Source organism: Monodon monoceros, unplaced genomic scaffold, assembly GCF_005190385.1.
Source record: "Monodon monoceros isolate NGI ecotype Baffin Bay Population unplaced genomic scaffold, NGI_Narwhal_1 Super_Scaffold_11, whole genome shotgun sequence".
Classification (NCBI taxonomy): Eukaryota; Metazoa; Chordata; class Mammalia; order Artiodactyla; family Monodontidae; genus Monodon; species Monodon monoceros.
In genome coordinates, this window is record NW_021703767.1 from 227,541 (window position 1) to 245,072 (window position 17,532).

The window sequence follows — 17,532 nt, forward strand, 5'->3', positions numbered from 1 at the left end:
TTGAACATAAACCCTCCTGGCAGCTCAGCTCATTTTCACAGATGCGATATGTGTTTCCTCACCCCCCACAGACGGGGCAAATCAGCAACTGTGCCGAGCGCCTCGGAGGACGGACGAGAGGGGCAGCGGGACACGAGGAGGGGGCTGAGTGGGAGGACAGGCCCAAAGCACCTGGCCGTGGGGCGGGGGCGCCTGATCTGGGGGTGGGTGCAGAAAAGCCCGGACCGGGCAGCCTGGCTGCGGAGCCCTCAACAGAGTCTCAAATTCGAGACTCCAGGAGCCTCTGTCTGATGGGAGGGGCCTCAAAATAGAGCTCCTAACCTCTCGGAAGCATGCAGCTCCCTGAGCTGTTCCTGAGCCTTGAACTGTGGCCAGTCCAGGAAGGCTTGGAAGCACACACTCTGGAAAACGGAAGGAGGCACATGGTGGGAAAGCAGAGCCCACCATCCCCACCAGCACACAGCTCGGGGAGGGCAGATGGATCTCGTGGAGCCACTGGCAAGGCCCCTCTGAGCACAGAGCTGCCATCCAGTGAGCCGTTCACGACTGCCCTCTCAGAAGTCTACCTTCTCAAACGTGCCAGGGAACATTCAAACACAAAAGACAGAGAGAAACAGAGACTCAGAGAAAGTGTGGAAGAAACAGAGTAAAGGCAGCAAACAGAAGAAAACATCAGAAAAATTAGAGCATCCCCAGAGAAATAAGAAGGGGAGTATCTTTCGGGAAACAAGGGTTAGGGTTAGGAAAGAGGACTAGTCAGAAACTAAAACAGCAAAAATAAAAAGAGTCAATACAAAGCTTAAGAAGTAAAGCTCTGAAAAATCCCTTAGAAATGAGAACAAGAATACAAACATGGAAAATGAGAAAATTAGTACAAGAGGTCCAATATGTGATCAATAAGAATTAACAAGACAGACGAGACAAAACCGTGGGGGAAATGACCAAAGGACGAAGCAGAGTTCTCGGGGTGGGAGGACGTGCTCCAGGGGACCATGCGCTGCTCTCATGACACCCGGGTCCAGGACGGTGGGCTCCACGCTCTGAAGGAACCCAACTCCCCACCCAGGGTCAAGCCCAAGTCCAAGATGCCGACATCAGGAAGATGTGAATGTTCAAACACAAAGTGCCCGGCACACGCTTTGCCTCCAGAAACTTGTAGGGGGTCCAACCCGGAAAGCAAGGACCACGTCCAAGACGCAGGGAAGGCCGTCATGGGCAGCGCATACCTGCACTCAAACACGCATCCTCGAAGTGCAGACACTCGGCAGTGATGGGGCAGAAAGTGCAGGTGGGGCCATTTTAGGGAGACGGGAAGGGAAGTGTGTGGGGTGTGCTGCATAAATAAATACTAGAGCAAATTTCTGAAAGTTGAACATGATATCCTCAGGAAACGGCGACTCCAGGCAGGGAAACTGGACGAGAGGCTGCTCCTGGAACACACCTCACAGAACTGCTCAAATTGTTACATCACGTGGCTACTGCTGGGAAGAAGTGAGAGCACCAGCTGAAAAGCTGTTGGCCCCATTCTGCAAATGCCAACATGGCCAGTGAACTGGACTTCACTGCTGCCTTGTCCTCAAAAGCACCCAATGAGCCAATGGTGAGTTTTGTCAAAAGTCAAAACACCTTGAGGTGACTGAATTGTAAAAATCTAACAATTATAAAAGAAAGTATAGGGTTAGAAAGTCACGGTGTGGCAGCCATCACAGTGAGAAGGATCCAGGCAAGACCACCAAGAACCATCAATGGAGGCCAAGTGGGTCCGAGCTTGAGGACAGAACGTCCCAGGGTCTCGAAAACCTACCCAGGACATCGGCCATTCAGAAGGAACAGGATGAAACCTGGCAACACAACTGCAGAGTCTAAACTGACCCACATGAAGAGCACGGCACCGCCAGGGCGCTCACGGAGTCCCACGAGATGCACACATGCCGACGAACCTGCCGTGAACATAAAGAGCCAGCCCTCATGGGGTCCAGGCCCGAGCACTGCGCCAGGCACCTGGCCTGCTCTCAGCAGTCTCCAGCCCGCAAAGGACATCTGGATGCATGGTGGCAGCCACTGCTTGTTTCTGTAGAGAGCACTAACGGGACAAAATCTCAGTGAAGTATGCGGACGCGATGCTGCCCTGGGTCAGGGCGGATGTCCTGGCGTGGACTGGACGCCATGAAATACACAGGGACCTTCTCAGGAGTCAAACGACATCAGGTCCTCAAGTAACAGAGCACAAACCCAGAGGGAGACAGAGACACAGAGAGACAGAGAGAGAGAGAGAGAGAGAGAGAGAGAGAGAGAGAGAGAGTGTGCACACGCAACATGGCAAGTTAACACGGGACGTGCGAGGGGGGCACAGGGACTCTGCACCATTCTATACTCTGAAGCTGTAAAAATAAAGTTTGTGACTGACTCACTTTTTCCATCGCTTTTTCCTTCTAACCCAAGAGGAGGTGATCTTGACTTTTCTTGAGAATCAAGAGACGTTATGATAAAATCTTCAACATCTTTCTCCTGTTCAAATAGGTAGATGTTTAAATGGTCATAAAATGATAACGTGTTATATCATGGAACTGAACTTGCCAGATGGAAAACTTGCTAAGTCCTGAATTTATCATCTTCCCACACAGAACTCAAAGTGTTCACAGCTTGTGGACACGAGGCCATACGCTCATAATAATTTAATCAAGTTCACCCACAGTTCTCTAGGAATAGTTTACAAAGTCCCTGGCAAATATTTCAGATTTTCAAAATTCTGCATGATGTAGTAGCATATGGATATGAAATGGAAGCATATGGATATGAAGTGGTCATATATGGATACCTTAAATTACACATGTCCCGTAATTTATTTTTCATTTTATCTAATCTAAGATACACAAAACCTCAAAGTTATGTTAGATAAAATATAATCTAACCCAAAAATAATATATTGAAGTGTTCTTGAAATTAATAACATTATATGTAGAACCTGTTAAACATGATATAGAACTGAAAATAAAACTAAAAAACATCTTCCAGACAAAGAACCCATATGCAGACCACACATGAAGATAGGTTTATGATTATACTTCCCAAAGCCAGTGTGAGTTAGCAAAGTTAGGCCTGTGGTGAATTTCTGAGTAAGAGTAATGCATTTCATGTATTTTTAAAAACAACCAAAGTGCTGTGAATGTTCCTATGACAGTAGACTTGGGTCCATCCTGCAGAACGCTGACTGTCCCTACACTTGCTGACCAGGGGACTGCTCACGCAGGCCTGGCCAACAGGCCACAACAGGAGGTGAGCCAACAACGACTGCAGCTGTGACCCAGCCGTCCACGTAGACACAACCCAGTGGGAACACACTGGGGCCTTGGGCATCCCATGGACCCAAACCTGGACAGCACCCAGGGAGACCACTTACCACAGGCACCCGCTGAGCATGGTCGTCGGTGAAGGGGGCCCCCTCTGCAGCTAACGGAGACCCCGCCCACTTAGGGGCCGTTCCTGCCGCTGACTCGCCCGGGTAACAAAGCAGCCCCAACTGGTCAGCCTGGAGCAGCTGGGTGCTCGTCCTGTCCCACAGGGAGGTGTCCAGACTGCACTGGCTCAGGGCATCCAAGCAGGGTGTGAGGGGCAGGCTAGGGGGGCGCTCAGAGATTGAGTCCTTCCTGACGACCTCAGGGGAGCTCCAGGAGGACAGGTCCATCGTCCTGAGCACTTTCTTCAAGGGCTTGGTCCCCTGGGTGTGGGAGAGGTCACGGGAACACCCGTACAAGCTCCCCTGTGAGCAGAGTGACCTGTCTTGCAAAGCAACCTGCTCTCCTGTGGAAGTATCTGGCACCTCGTTTCGTATCAACGAATCTTGATTTCCAATGATGTCAACTAGATCCCATGTGACATTAAATGCATCAACAGGAGATGATCTGTCAGTTTCTTCACTGTTACTGGAACTATCGCTCGCATTATTTCCTAAAACATGTGGAGATTCCACTGCCTGTTGAAACTTAAAGTCCTCTGTCCTGACGTTTTGGAAGCTCATGCAATGTACCAGATGGTTCAGTTTTTCTTGAAGTTGTTTCACCTGATCTATGAGATCAACTTTCCGCAGCTGACAATCTTCCAGTAGTTGTTCCTTACCCTACAGGTAAAAAAGAACATGCATACAGTAAAATAAGTGAATTACATGTTGTCGCGTTTGTTATTTATGAGCCAATTTCAGAGACTGAACAATTAAGGATAAGATTCCATGATGAGCCCTTTGTCCCTCTAGACTCTTAAGATTTCAAGTTTTTTAAAATCCTATGAAAGACAGACTCAAGGCTTAAAGCTCATTGCCTAAAAGGCAACTGTTGGAGAGGCTCCTGGAAGGATGGGAGAGCCGGCAGCACCGGGAACCCCTCTCCTGCCTGGGCAACTACTGCACTGGCAGAATGTACCTGATGTAACTATTCTGGAAGTCTGCAGTCTGCTGAAGGCTTGCAACTTCCAGGGGAAGGTTTGGAGGGTTAAACTGCTCTCAGCTCTTAGCACAGGAACAGCTACCCATTCCCCACCCCAGGACCCAGGAGGCAGCTGTGCATGTGTCCCTGGAGCATCTTGCAGGACCTAGGGTGGGCAAAAAGGACCCTGTCCTCCAAAAACTGGGAATCGGCTCTGAATGATGCTTCTGATCACAGAGGAGCAGGCAGAGAGGCAGGAGGCCACGGCTGTTGCACCTGCCCCCAACTGTTCCAGCCCCTGCCCTTCTGGCTGAAGTGACTTCCAGGGGATTGAAAGGACTGGTGCCCCTTTTTCCCCACCACTGCATTTTTCTCTTTTTCCCTTTGGGGAAAAATTTAAAACTAGGACATTCAAAATCAACTGCATATACAGAGGAAATTCTAAAGTGAATGGGTGTGCCTGGGTAAAGGCACAGGCTCAGAAAGGATCTGAGAACTTAAGTTTACATCTCAAGCTGATCCTTAGCACAAAAACATCAACCAAAAAAAAAAAAACAAAACACAGTAACAACAACAAAAAAGTAAATGCTGAGAAAGAGGGAGAGTCTGATTTCTAGATTTACCACATTAATAGATTAAAAATATTCAGTGTTCGACAACAACAACAAAAATCACGAACAAGGAAGTATGGCCTAGGCATAGGAAATAAGTGAGTCAACAGAAACCATCCCTGAAAAAGACCTGATGATGGATCTACTAGACAAAGACTTTAACACAGCCTTCTTAAAGATGCTCACAGAACTAAGGAAAATGTGAAGTAAAAAAAAAAAAAAAAAAAAGCATGAACAAAATAGAAATATCAATAAAGAAAAAGAAATGAAATTCTGCAGTTAAAAAGTATAACTGAAATTAAAAACTCACTAAAGGGATTCAAAGGTAGCTATGAGAAGGCAGAAGAAAGATTCAGTGGATGCGAAGACAGAACAATGGAGATTATCAAGTCTGGGGAAAAGAAAAAAAAGATTGAGAAAAGTAAGTGGAGCCTCAGGTAACTGTGGGACACCACTGAACAAACCAACATACACATAATGGGAGTCCCAAAAGAAGAGAGAGAGAAGGAAGCAAAGAGAATATATGAGGACATAATGAATGAAAACTTTCCAAACTTGATGAAAGATATGAACATAAATACCCAGGAAACTCGACAAACTCCAAGTAAGATGAACTCAAATAGACCCACACCAAAGACACATAATAATCAAACTTACACAAAGCCAAAGACAATGAGAAAATCTTGAAAACAGCAAGAGAGAAGTGACTTGTCACATACAAAGGATCCTCGATAAGCTTATCAACAGATTTCTCCACCAGAAACTTTGGAGGCCAGAGGACAGTAGGTCAATATAGTCAAAGTGCTAAAAGAAAAAGAACTGTCAACTAAGAATCCTAAATACAGCAAAGCTCCATCAACAGTAGGTTAGAAATTAAGACATTCCTAGATAAACAGAAGTTGAGGGATCTTGTTAGCACTAAAACCTGCCCTGTAAAAAACGTTCAAGAGAGTCCGGCAGGGGAAATGAAAGAATCCTAGACAGTAACTCGAAGCTGTATGTAGAAATAAAGACCTTAATAAAGGTAAATACATGGGCAGTTATAAAAGCTAATGCTATTGTAACAATGGTTTATAACTGCGCTTTTTGTTTTCATCATGAACTAAAAAACTAATATACATATTCCTAAGTTATTGGTCTAAAAGTATTACTGTAACTTTAGTTTCTAACTCCACGTGTTGTTTTCTACATAATTTAAAAGATTAATGCATTTAAAGGAATTATTAGTTTATGTTTAAAGGCACATAAGTATAAAGATGGCTTTTTGTTACATCAAAAACCAAAAGGAGTGGGGATGGAGCTACAAAGGAACAGTTTTATGTGTTATTAAACTTAAGCTGGTATAAATTCAAGTCAGAGTGCTTTATGTTAGGATGCTAAATGTGAAAATAGCAAAAGAATATACACAAAGAGAAGTGAGAAAGGAATTTAAACATTTCACCATTTTAAAAAATCAATTAAACACAAGAGAAGAGGGGCTTTCCTGGTGGCGCAGCGGTTGAGAATCCGTGTGCCAATGCAGGGGACACGGGTTCAAGCCCTGGTCCGGGAAGATCCCACATGCCACGGAGCAACTAAGCCCATGCACCACAACTACTGAGCCTCTGCTCTAGAGCCCGTGAGCCACAACTACTGAGCCCACATGCTACAACTACTGAAGCCCGTGTACCTAGAGCCCGTGCTCCACAACAAGAGAATCCACCGCAGTGAGAAGCCCGCGCACCGCAACAAAGCATAGCCCCCACTCGCCGCAACTAGAGAAGACCCACGCCCATCAACAGAGACCCAACACAGCCAAAAAAAAAGACACTATCCACAGAGTAAAAATGCAACCCACAAAATGGGAAAAAATATTTGCCAATCATACACCTAATAAGGGATTAATATACCCAGAAATATATAAAGAACTTGTAAAACTCAGTCAAAAAAACATACAACCTGATTCAAAATTTGCCAAAGGACTTGAACAGACATCTCTCCAAAGAACATATACTTGAAAAGATATCCACTATCACTAGTCATTTGAGAAATGCAAATCAAAACTACAATTAGATACACCTCACACCCATTAGGATGACTACTATCAAAAAAAAACAAACCAGAAAGTAACAAATATTGGTGAGGATGTGGAGAACTTGGAACTCTTGTACACTTTTGATGGGAATGTAAACAGGTACAGCCACTGTGGAAAACACTACAGCAGTTCCTCAAAAAATGAGAAGTAGAATTACCATATGATCCAGCCACTCTAGTTCTGGGTATATACCTAGAAGAACTGAAAGCAGGGTCCCAAAGAGGTATTTGCACATCCGTGTTCATAACAGCACTATTCACAACAGTTAAAACGTGGAAGCAGGACTTCCCTGGTGGCGCACTGGTTAAGAATCCACCTGCCAATTCAGCGGGCACAGGTTCAAGCCCTGTTCTGGGAAGATCCCACATGCTGCGGAGCAACTAAGCCCATGAGTCACAACTCCTGAGACCGCATGCGACAACTACTGAAGCCCACGCGCCCTAGAGCCTGTGCTCTGCAACAAGAGAAACCACCGCAATGAGAAGCCCGCACACCGCAATGACGAGTAGCCCCCGCTCGCTGCAACTAGAGAAAGCCTGCATGCAGCAACGAAGACCCAACGCAGCTGAAAAAATAAATAAATAAATTTGTTTATTTATTAAAAAAAAAGTGGAAGCAAACCAAGTGTCCATCGACAGATGAATGGATAAGCATACTGTGGTGTATACATACAATGGAATATTATTCAGCCTTAAAAAGGAAGGAAATTCTGATACCTGCTATGACATAGATGAACCTTGATGACATTACATTATGCTGAGTGACATAAGTCAAACACAAAAAAACAAATACTGTGAGATGCCACTTATGTAAACACTTAGAGTATCTCAAAAATCATACGGAAACAGAAAGCATAACGGTGGTTGCCAGGGCCTGGGGGAAGGAGGAAATGGGAGTCATTGTTTAAATGAGTAGTTTCAGTTTTACAAGATGAAAAGAGCTATGGAGATGCATGGTCACACAACATTATAAACGTATTTAATACGAATGAACTATACGTTTAAAAATGATTAAGATGTAAATTGTACACGTATTTTGCCACACACGACACAAAAAGAGGCAACTGTTATAACCTATTTCTGTGGCAATTTATTGAGGATGTAAGTTTCTTGTTTTTGGGTTTTTTTAAGGAAAAAGGCCTGGAAGGTTCTATATGCAAACATTGGAAAACACAGAATTGTAATTTATGGAATGAACTTGGAATTTCCTTGTCAGTGTGTAACTCCTAAAAATTTGGCGACCAGCTCAGGATATCCCAGGGCCGAACTCTCTTTTAAGAATTTAAAGAAATGTTCTTATCACAAGGATGCTGAGACAAGTTTGCTACACAGAGTAGGTGAAGGTTCCCTCCAAACAGAATGTATTTCCTGAGGGCATCTGATAAACACATGACATCAGATGCAGGCTTCCTCTATCAAAACTGCAGACCCAGGGCTTCCCTGGTGGCGTAGTGGTTGAGAGTCTGCCTGCCAATGCAGGGGATGCGGGTTCGTGCCCCGGTCCGGGAAGATCCCACATGCCGCGGAGTGTCTGGGCCCATGAGCCATGGCCGCTGAGCCTGCGCGTCTGGAGCCTGTGCTCCGCAACGGTAGAGGCCACAACAGTGAGAGGCCCGCGTACCGAAAAAAAAAAAAAAGGAAAAAAACCCTGCAGACCCAGGCCCAGAGGCCTGTGTGCTGTGGGATTCAGAATCTTCCAATTACCAACACGGTGCATGTGGCCCGTGGCACATCCCAGGAGCGCCCCCAGGAGGTGAGGGGCTGGAACACCCAGCGAAGTGTGCAACGTCCACACCAGCAGGGTGAGTGGCTCACGAGAGCCCGCATCTGAGCAGGCTTCAGAACCAAGCCCACTTTTGGTTCTCAAACATCTCAGCTCTGCAACAATTTGATGCTGCCGACCTGCACCCTCCCCACCCTGGAAAAGAAAAGGCAGCCTTCTTGTAGCTTCTGTCCTGGTGAGCAGAATTTAAAACTGTTGAATCGTAGATTACTCTGCTCTTCTTTGCTGGGAGGACAAGTGAAAACATGTAGGGAAAACACCTGAGGTTCAAGTAATAAATGTGAAGCCTTTGCAAGTGATGAAGGTTGTGGAGGCAGCACAGCTGTGGGCAACTGTCCTCACACGGAAAATCCAGACACAAGCCCTGAAGCCCACTTAAATCCTACTGGTATCAACTATGAGGAAAAAGTAACTGACTGCTCACTTTTCACAGCCGATTAGACCGTGGGAAATGTGCGTTTAAACCAAACACGTGGGAAATCTCAAAACGGATCTGACCAGCACTGCCAGAGCGGCGGGCCTGGAGAAGGCGCCCCTGGCTGCGGTCCTCGTAACCTGCCGTCGCAGCAAAGACGTCGAGAGGGTGTCTACCCGTGACCAGCTGCCGTGTCCTGTGCCCCCCCAACCCCCGAACATGCCCAGGCACCTTCGCTGTTCCCGACACTCCGCTCTCTGCAGGCAGGCACATTTCCTTTTTCACTAACAGCAGCTCAGACTCCAGTTGCCGCTGGCAGACCGCGAGCACCGACATCACGCTGTCCTGCTGGCTGAGACCTGCGCGGGCCAACGTCGGCAGGGCTTTGGCCAGCTGCGGATCCTCCTTAATAGGGCTCTGTGATGAGCAGAGAAAACAAGGACAATGCTTATGAGCACACAGCCGAAGGCATCGCAAAGTCAGAAGTGCAGTGAGGTTACCTCAGAGTCCCAGGAGCTCTGCAGCCAGAGCACCAGCCAGCAGGCGCCGAGGGAGAGCCCACAGCTCAGGGCCAGAATCACACACATGCATGGAGCAGGAGACCAGCGGTGCACACAGCAGGTCAGCAGGTGCTGGAGCTGGGCAAGCCACGAAGACGGCCCCCAGCAGACACGGAGCACAGCACAGCTGCCCCCCAGCTCCCCACATGCACCCCCAGATCCCAGACACACGCCAGCTCCCCACCTCTATCCCCAGCTCCCCAGACACACCCCAGATCCCCACCTGCACCCAGCTCCCAGACACATGCCAGCTCCCCACCTGCACCCCCAGATCCCCGGACACACCCTGACCCCCCACCTGCACCCCCAGCTCCCCAGACACACCCCAGGTCCCCACGTGCACCCCCAGATCCCCGGACACACCCCGGCTCCCCACATGCACGCAGCTCTCTGCACACAGAGGCTGCGCCACCTGTGGCCTGATGAAGAAGGAGCCCACCTGTGGGTTACCGCCATGGCCGTGGGGGGCCTCAGGCAGCCACCTGCCACACACGTCCTGTTCCACCTCTTCGTGGCAGGAGGCCTCTTCTCCCCAGGATGCCCGCCCCCCGGAACTGCCTGCCACTTGGGCCCCGTGCGCCTGCCGCTCGTCCGGCTCCTTCTGGCACCTCAGGAAGCGCTGGTTGAGCGCCTGCAGCTGGCAGCTGAGGCGGACGCACTGCGCCCGGAGCCGCTGCAGCTCGGGGGGCTCCCCAGAGGCCGCCAGGAGCTGCTGCTCTAGGGCGCAGCGGAAGCGGGCCACGGCCGCCAGGATGGCCTCCAGCTCGGCAGAGTGGGCTGACTTCTGCCGGTGCAGAGCATCGATTTCTAACTCTCTCTCTGCGATCTTTGCTTCCTTGGCTCGCAGGGCAGCTTCAAACTCGCGGATCTGGGAGGCCAGGGCCTGGACCTCGGCCTCCCTGAGGGCGGCGCCGGGCCCCGACGCGGCCAGCTGCCGCACGGCCACCTCCTCTGCGGCCTGCAGGCGCTGCTGGAGGGCCTCGAGGGCCTGGCCGTGCCCGCGCTCCTGCTCGGCCAGCAGCCGGCTCAGGGCCTCCTTGGCCTCGAGGGCGGCATGCAGCTCGCCCTCCAGCTCCGCGCAGGCCTTGGCTCCTTCGGCCGGGAGGCCCAGCAGCTCGCTCTGCAGGCTGGCGGCTCTGCCGTCACCGGCCTGGGGCGCTGCGGGTCCCCCGAGTGGGAGCTCCCTCTGCAGTTTCTCGATGACCTCATGGAGCTGTTCAATCTCCTGTGCTTTATCCTTCTGTAACCTCTCTTGGTTCTCTCGCAAATTCTCAATAATGGATTTCAGCTCTTCAATTTCAGAACTTCTGTTATACACAACCTGAAGAAAAAGCACATTTCAGAGGCAAATGACATACATCAACTTCAGAAGTTCCCCTTTCCACTTACAGCTGGGCCTGAACTCATTCTTACAGAAGTGGAGACTTCGCATCTTAAGAGTAGCTGTGGAAGTAACTAACAACATCACCAAATGACACTAAGATCTGAAGAACACCCAGAACACCCAGCTGCTTCAAGTACGTCAAAACGGTCAAACATTCGTATCTGCAGTTGCTGCTTTGCTGCTCGTTCAAACGCTTCATTAAGGCCACACCCATCGCTGCGACAGACCCCAACCCTCGGCTGCCAGGGTTCAGGGGAAGCTCTAACTTGGCCACGTCTCAGTCGATGACACTACACATGAATGTTTTCACCACCTTTTAAATGTCTATTTTCTTAGCATTTAAACAACTTTGATTTGTTTGATTTTCCTAAAGGGGTATTTAGATTTTAGGTGTCATTCTAACACCAGAATAGGAATAAAAGTGAGAAGATCGGCTGAGGGAGTTTGCAGTCATGAAGAACATGAATGAGCCAGAGCACACAGCACGCTTTCCACACCGTGCACTGCGGGGATGCGGGGACTCAACATAGCGGGCATCAAACGATGCTTCTACTTGTGCTATTTAATCTAATTCTCAACAATTTTAAGATAAGAAATGTTATTGTTCCTACTTAAAAGATGAGACAGTTGAAATCTAGATATAAAATATCTCGCCAAGACCACAAAGACAGTAAATGGAAAATCAGAATTGAAATCTGTGCCAATATGGCTCCAAATTACATTCTCTTAAGATTACATCAATAGTAGTGACCAAAAAATTTAAAATTTCTAACCAATCTGTGTTCTAGTTAACAACTTTCAAGCAACTGATTATAGTAACATCTTATACGTCCTAAAAATTAAGAGTTTCATACAGTTCTTGGTTTCACTAGTACTACTTAACCATTACTTCAAACACAAATCCAAACCTGGCCCATAGTGAAAACAAAAATAAGAAAACTGAGGTTTGGTTTTGGTTTGGATGGCGTAAGCTGTACATCACACTCAGCACATCTGACGCCACTGCACGTAGTTGGCAAAAGAAAAGTTCTCAGTGTGAGGCAAGACCCTCTACCCAGCCCCATACTGTGTGCTGCACAGACCCACGTCTCCCCACCCACAGACGACTGAAGGGAGTCGGGGGGGGGTAACTCTGTCTGCATACGTTTGGCCTGATGCACTCAGCACACTGAGATGAAAACGTGTGCACAACAAAAGCGCCCAAGTCACAACACAAGCACCACACTTTATCAAAGCTAGCACGTGAAAGTGGTGTTAAAAAGTAAGACACTAAAATCTAAAATAAGTCCTCTAAGATACAGTGCAGTTGGAGCAAGTGAGGAAGCAGAGGCGCAACGATGTTCACAAAGCCCAGAGAGGGAAGAACAGAACTGCAGTTGCAGAACATAGAAAAAGGGCCAGAACACGTGTGTCGCATCTCCCTGAATGCGGGAGGAGTGGTGCCTCTGACACGCGACAGTGCACAGTGCACGGGACAGTGCCACGCACCCCAGGCAGCTAAGAGTGAGGCTCACAGGGTGCTTCTCTCTCAGCCAGCGGATTCTGTGGGCATCTGGAGAGTCAGCACCAGCACGGCATCACAGAGGGCCCACGGAGCTCCACAATGGGCACGCAGACCAACTCCGTGAAACCCAGAGGTACATCCCACCTGCCTACAGGCCCAGGACGTCATGCTGGGGATTCTGATGCAGCAAAGGCTACCAGATGGGGGAGTTTCCATCTTTCAGGCTGTGCCATCAGGCAGTGCAGCCAGATGAGGCCGAGAAGAGGGAACTGGGGCAGCCAGGGCTGCCAGGGCTCTGGAGAGAAAAAGACAACAGACAGAGAAGCAGGGAAGGGAAACCAAACTTCATGCGATCTCTACAGGCAAGACAGAGTGCAAACTTCAAGTCCGACCAACATGACGACCACTAAAAGAAAAATCTCACTGTTTTGGGAAGCAAGAGTTTCCACAACATTATTTGCAGAATAACAAGGATGCAAATCAAAATTATTAAAAAAAAAATCAGCATCACGTGGCCTACTCTGACATGAAAAGACAACCAGTGACAACTAAAACTGAGATGACAAAAATGCTGGAAGAAGCAAATAAGGATGTTATAACTGTGTTCAAGGACATAAAGGTAAGCATGTTCATGATAAACAAAAAGATAGGAAATTTAGAAAATCACTCCAATGGGCTTGAGAAAATCCTGAACATGACAGAGTTCAAACTCTGAAGAGTCACAGACATTATCCCATCAGAGGAAAAGAATTATAAAAAATGCACACAGCTTCCAATACCCATAGGACGATGTAAAAGGTATGGCGTATTTGTAACTGGAGCTCTAGAAGAGAATGATGCAAAAAAATACCTCAATAAATAATGGCCCAAAACTTCCCAATGCGAAATATTAATTTGAACAATCCCATAAGTATTGAGGAAATTGAATCTGTAATTTAAAAACAAAAAGAGAACTTGCCAGGCCCAGATGGTGTTACTCAACAATTAACACATTATTGACAGGAGACATATTAATACGTCTTTTGTTACCCGAATGTTATTGACTGGAGATGTATCAATACGTTTTTAGAGAGTGATACAATTAACATCACTGCGCAAAGATGCTAAAGCTTAAAACGGATCAAGGGTTCATTATACAACTTACGATTGTCATTATCATTCACATTTTGCTCTGTTAGGTTTTTGTTCCAACATTGTGTATATTATAAATGTAAAATTTTCAAAAATGACGTCTCGTGAAATTTTGAGTGAAGAAGAATTTTTCAGTGAATTTTTGCAGATACTTTCTCTGATTGTCCAAGCAACATATATACTAGTGTCTCAGAAAATGGTAATTCTTCAGAATATAGTTCTGATTCAGATGATGTGAATATTAGATCAACAAAAAGACAGAAAACCTTAGTGATTAATTCCAATACGGAAAGTGAAAATGAAACTCATGGTGCTGGAGAATGCTCCTTTGCTTCTACAGAAGCACAGACTGAAGACAACATTTCACAAAAATTAGGACACTTTACAGGTGCATTAGGTGTAACCATTGTAATAACCTGCAAAGTGTTACTGAAATAACAGAATTATTTCAGGCTGGCCAAAATAAAAATCGCCGGCCACAGGTGTTAGTTTCTGCAAAAATCCCCCCATCAGTAACGAGTTAAATAATAAATAGCACTAATGAACAATCTTTTACAGAAAACAGAAGAGGCAACAATTCATTCAGTGAGGCCAATATTACCCTGATACCAAAACCAGACAGATATCACAAGAAAACTACAGACCAATATCCGTGATGAATATATAAATTCTTAATAAAACACTAGTAAAGGGGCTTCCCTGGTGGCGCAGTGGTTGAGAGTCCGCCTGCCGATGCAGGGGACACGGGTTCGTGCCCCGGTCCAGGAAGATCCCACATGCCACGGAGTGGCTGGGCCCGTGAGCCATGGCCGCTGAGCCTGCATGTCCGGAGCCTGTGCTCAGCAATGGGAGAGGCCACAACAGTGAGAGGCCCGCGTACCGCAAACAAACAAACAAACAAACAAAACACTAGTAAATAGAATTCAGCAGATATAAAAGAACCATACACCATGACCGAGTGGGGTTTATTCCAGGGATTCAGGGCTGGTTCAATATTTGAAAATTCATCAATATAATCTACCATATTAGAATTTAATGTTAAATAAAACACACCGTATTTTAAATTAAATGAACATATCATTTAAGATAGCACAACAAAAAATAAAGTACCTAGATATAAATCTAACAAAATATATACAGGATATATAAAATTGAAAACCACATATCACTGAAAGAAATCCAAGAAGACAAATAAATGGAGACTTACACCATGTTCATGGTTTGGAAGACACAAAATTGTTAAGGAAGTGCTAATCCCTATCCTTTTCAAACAATTCCAAAACACTGAAGAGGAGGGAACACTCCCAAACTTATTCTGTGAGGTCATCAGTACCCTGACACCAAAACCAAAAAAAGACACTACCAAAAAAGACAGTTACGGCAATATCTCTAATGAATATAGATGTAAAAATCCTCAATAAAATATTAGCAAACCAATCCAACGATACATTAAGAAATCACACACAATGATCAAGTGAGATTTATTCCAGGGATGCAAGGAGGATTCAATATCTGTAAATCAACCAATATGATACACCACATTCCCAAAAGGAAGGATAAAAATACACAATCGTCTCAATAGATGCAGTAAAAGCATGTGCCAAAATTCAACATCCATCCATGATAAAAACTCTCATCAAAGTTAGTAAAGAGGAAATATATCTCAATATAATAAAGGCCATTTATGACAAATCCACAGCTAACATCATATTATTGGTGAAAAGTTGAAAGCCTTCCCTCTAAAATCAGGAAAAAGACAAGAATACCTACTCTTGCTACTTCTATTTATCATAGTATTAGAAGTCCTAGCCACAGCAATCAGACAAGAAAAAGAAATAAAAGGCATCCAAATTGGAAGGGAAAAACTAAAACTATCGCTATTTGCAGATGATGTTAATACTTTATATAGAAAACCCCAAAGTCTCCAACAAAAAACTATTAGAACTAAACTGAAATCAGAAAAGTTTAAGGATACAAGATTAATATACAGAAATCTATTGCTTTTTCTATACATTAATAATGAAGTACCAGAAGAGAAAGAAAACATCAAAAAGAATAAAATACTAGGAATAAACTTATCTGAGGAGGTGAAAGACCTCTACTCTGAAAACTATAAAACGCTGATGAAGGAAACCGAAGATAATACAAAGAAATGGAAAGATATTCCATGTTCAGAGATTGGAAGAATACTGTTAAAATGTCTATAGTACCTAAAGCAATCTACAGATTTAATGCACTCCCTATGAAAATACCCACGACAGGTTTCACAGAACCAGAACAAATAATCCTAAAATGTATATGGCACCACAGAAAACACCAAATTGCCAAAGAAATTTTGAGAAAAAGAACAAAGCTGGAGGTACCATGCTCCCTAACTTCAGACTACACTATGAAGCTACAGTAATCAAAACAGCATGGTATTGGCACAAAAACAGACACACAGATCAATGGAACAGAATACAGAGCCCAGAAATAAACCCACACCCTTATGGTCAATTAATCAACAACAAAGGAGGCAAGAATATACAATGGAGAAAAGACAGCCTCTTTAATAAGTGGTGCTGAGAAAACGGGACAGCTACATGTAAAAGAATGAAATTAGAACATTCTCTAATACTATATACAAAAATAAATTCAAAATGGATTAAAGACCTAAGTGCACAGGACTTCCCTGGTGCTGCAGTGGTTAAGAATCCACCTGCCAATGCAGGGGACATGGGCTCAATCCCTGGTCCGGAAAGATCTCACATGCCACGCAGCAACAAAGCCCATGTGCTACAACTACTGAGCCTGCACTCTAGAGCCCGTGAGCCACAACTATTGAAGCCCGCATGCCTAGAGCATGCACACCTCAACTACTGAGCCCATGCACTTCAAATACTGAAGCCCATGTGCTCTAGGGCCCACGTGCTACAACTACTGAGCCCGTGTGCTGCAACTACTGAAGCCCACACACTGCAACAAGAGAAGTCACTGCAATGAGAAGCCTGCGCATGGCAACAAAGAGTAGCCCCCCCACTTGCCGCAACTAGAGAAAGCCCGTGCACAGCAACGAAACCAAACAGCCAAAAATTTAAAAAATAAAAATAAGTTAAAAAAAATATATATATATAGCTCCATAAAAACTGTAAAAAAAAAAAAAGAAAAAAGACCTAAATGCAAGACCGGAAACCATAAAACTGCTAGAGGAAAACACAGGCAGAACACTCTTTGACATAAATTATAGCAATATTTTCTTGGTGCTGTCTCCTAAAGCACAGGAAACAAAAGCAAGAATAAACAAATGGGACCTAAATAAACTTAAAAGCTTTTGCACAGCAAAGGAAGCCATCGACAAAATGAAAAGACAACCTACTGAATGGCAGAAAATATTTACAAATATTAGGACCAATAAAGGGTTAACATCCAACATATATAAACTGTTCATACAACTCAACATCAAAAACACAAACACCGGGCTTCCCTGGTGGCGCAGTGGTTGAGAGTCTGCCTGCCGATGCAGGGGACACGGGTTCGTGCCCCGGTCCAGGAAGATCCCACATGCCGCAGAGCAGCTGGGCCCGTGAGCCATGGCCGCTAAGCCTGCGTGTCCGGAGCCTGTGCTCTGCCACGGGAGAGGCCACAACAGTGAGAGGCCCATGTACCGCAAAAAA

General features: G+C 45.9%; 1 protein-coding gene across 4 annotated transcripts in view; it reads right to left on the minus strand.

Moving 5' to 3' along the window:
• The window catches only part of PCNT (pericentrin), a 97,041-nt gene that overhangs the window by 22,118 nt on the left and 57,391 nt on the right, over window positions 1–17,532 (minus strand). For all 4 annotated transcript variants that reach the window (XM_029214213.1, XM_029214211.1, XM_029214212.1 and 1 more), the window contains 4 exons: window positions 10,300–11,181; window positions 9,532–9,717; window positions 3,401–4,117; window positions 2,412–2,508 (listed from right to left, as the gene is read on the minus strand). In XM_029214213.1, coding sequence (XP_029070046.1) covers window positions 2,412–2,508; window positions 3,401–4,117; window positions 9,532–9,717; window positions 10,300–11,181 — 1,882 coding nt within the window. The remainder of the gene's footprint in view (window positions 1–2,411; window positions 2,509–3,400; window positions 4,118–9,531; window positions 9,718–10,299; window positions 11,182–17,532) is intronic.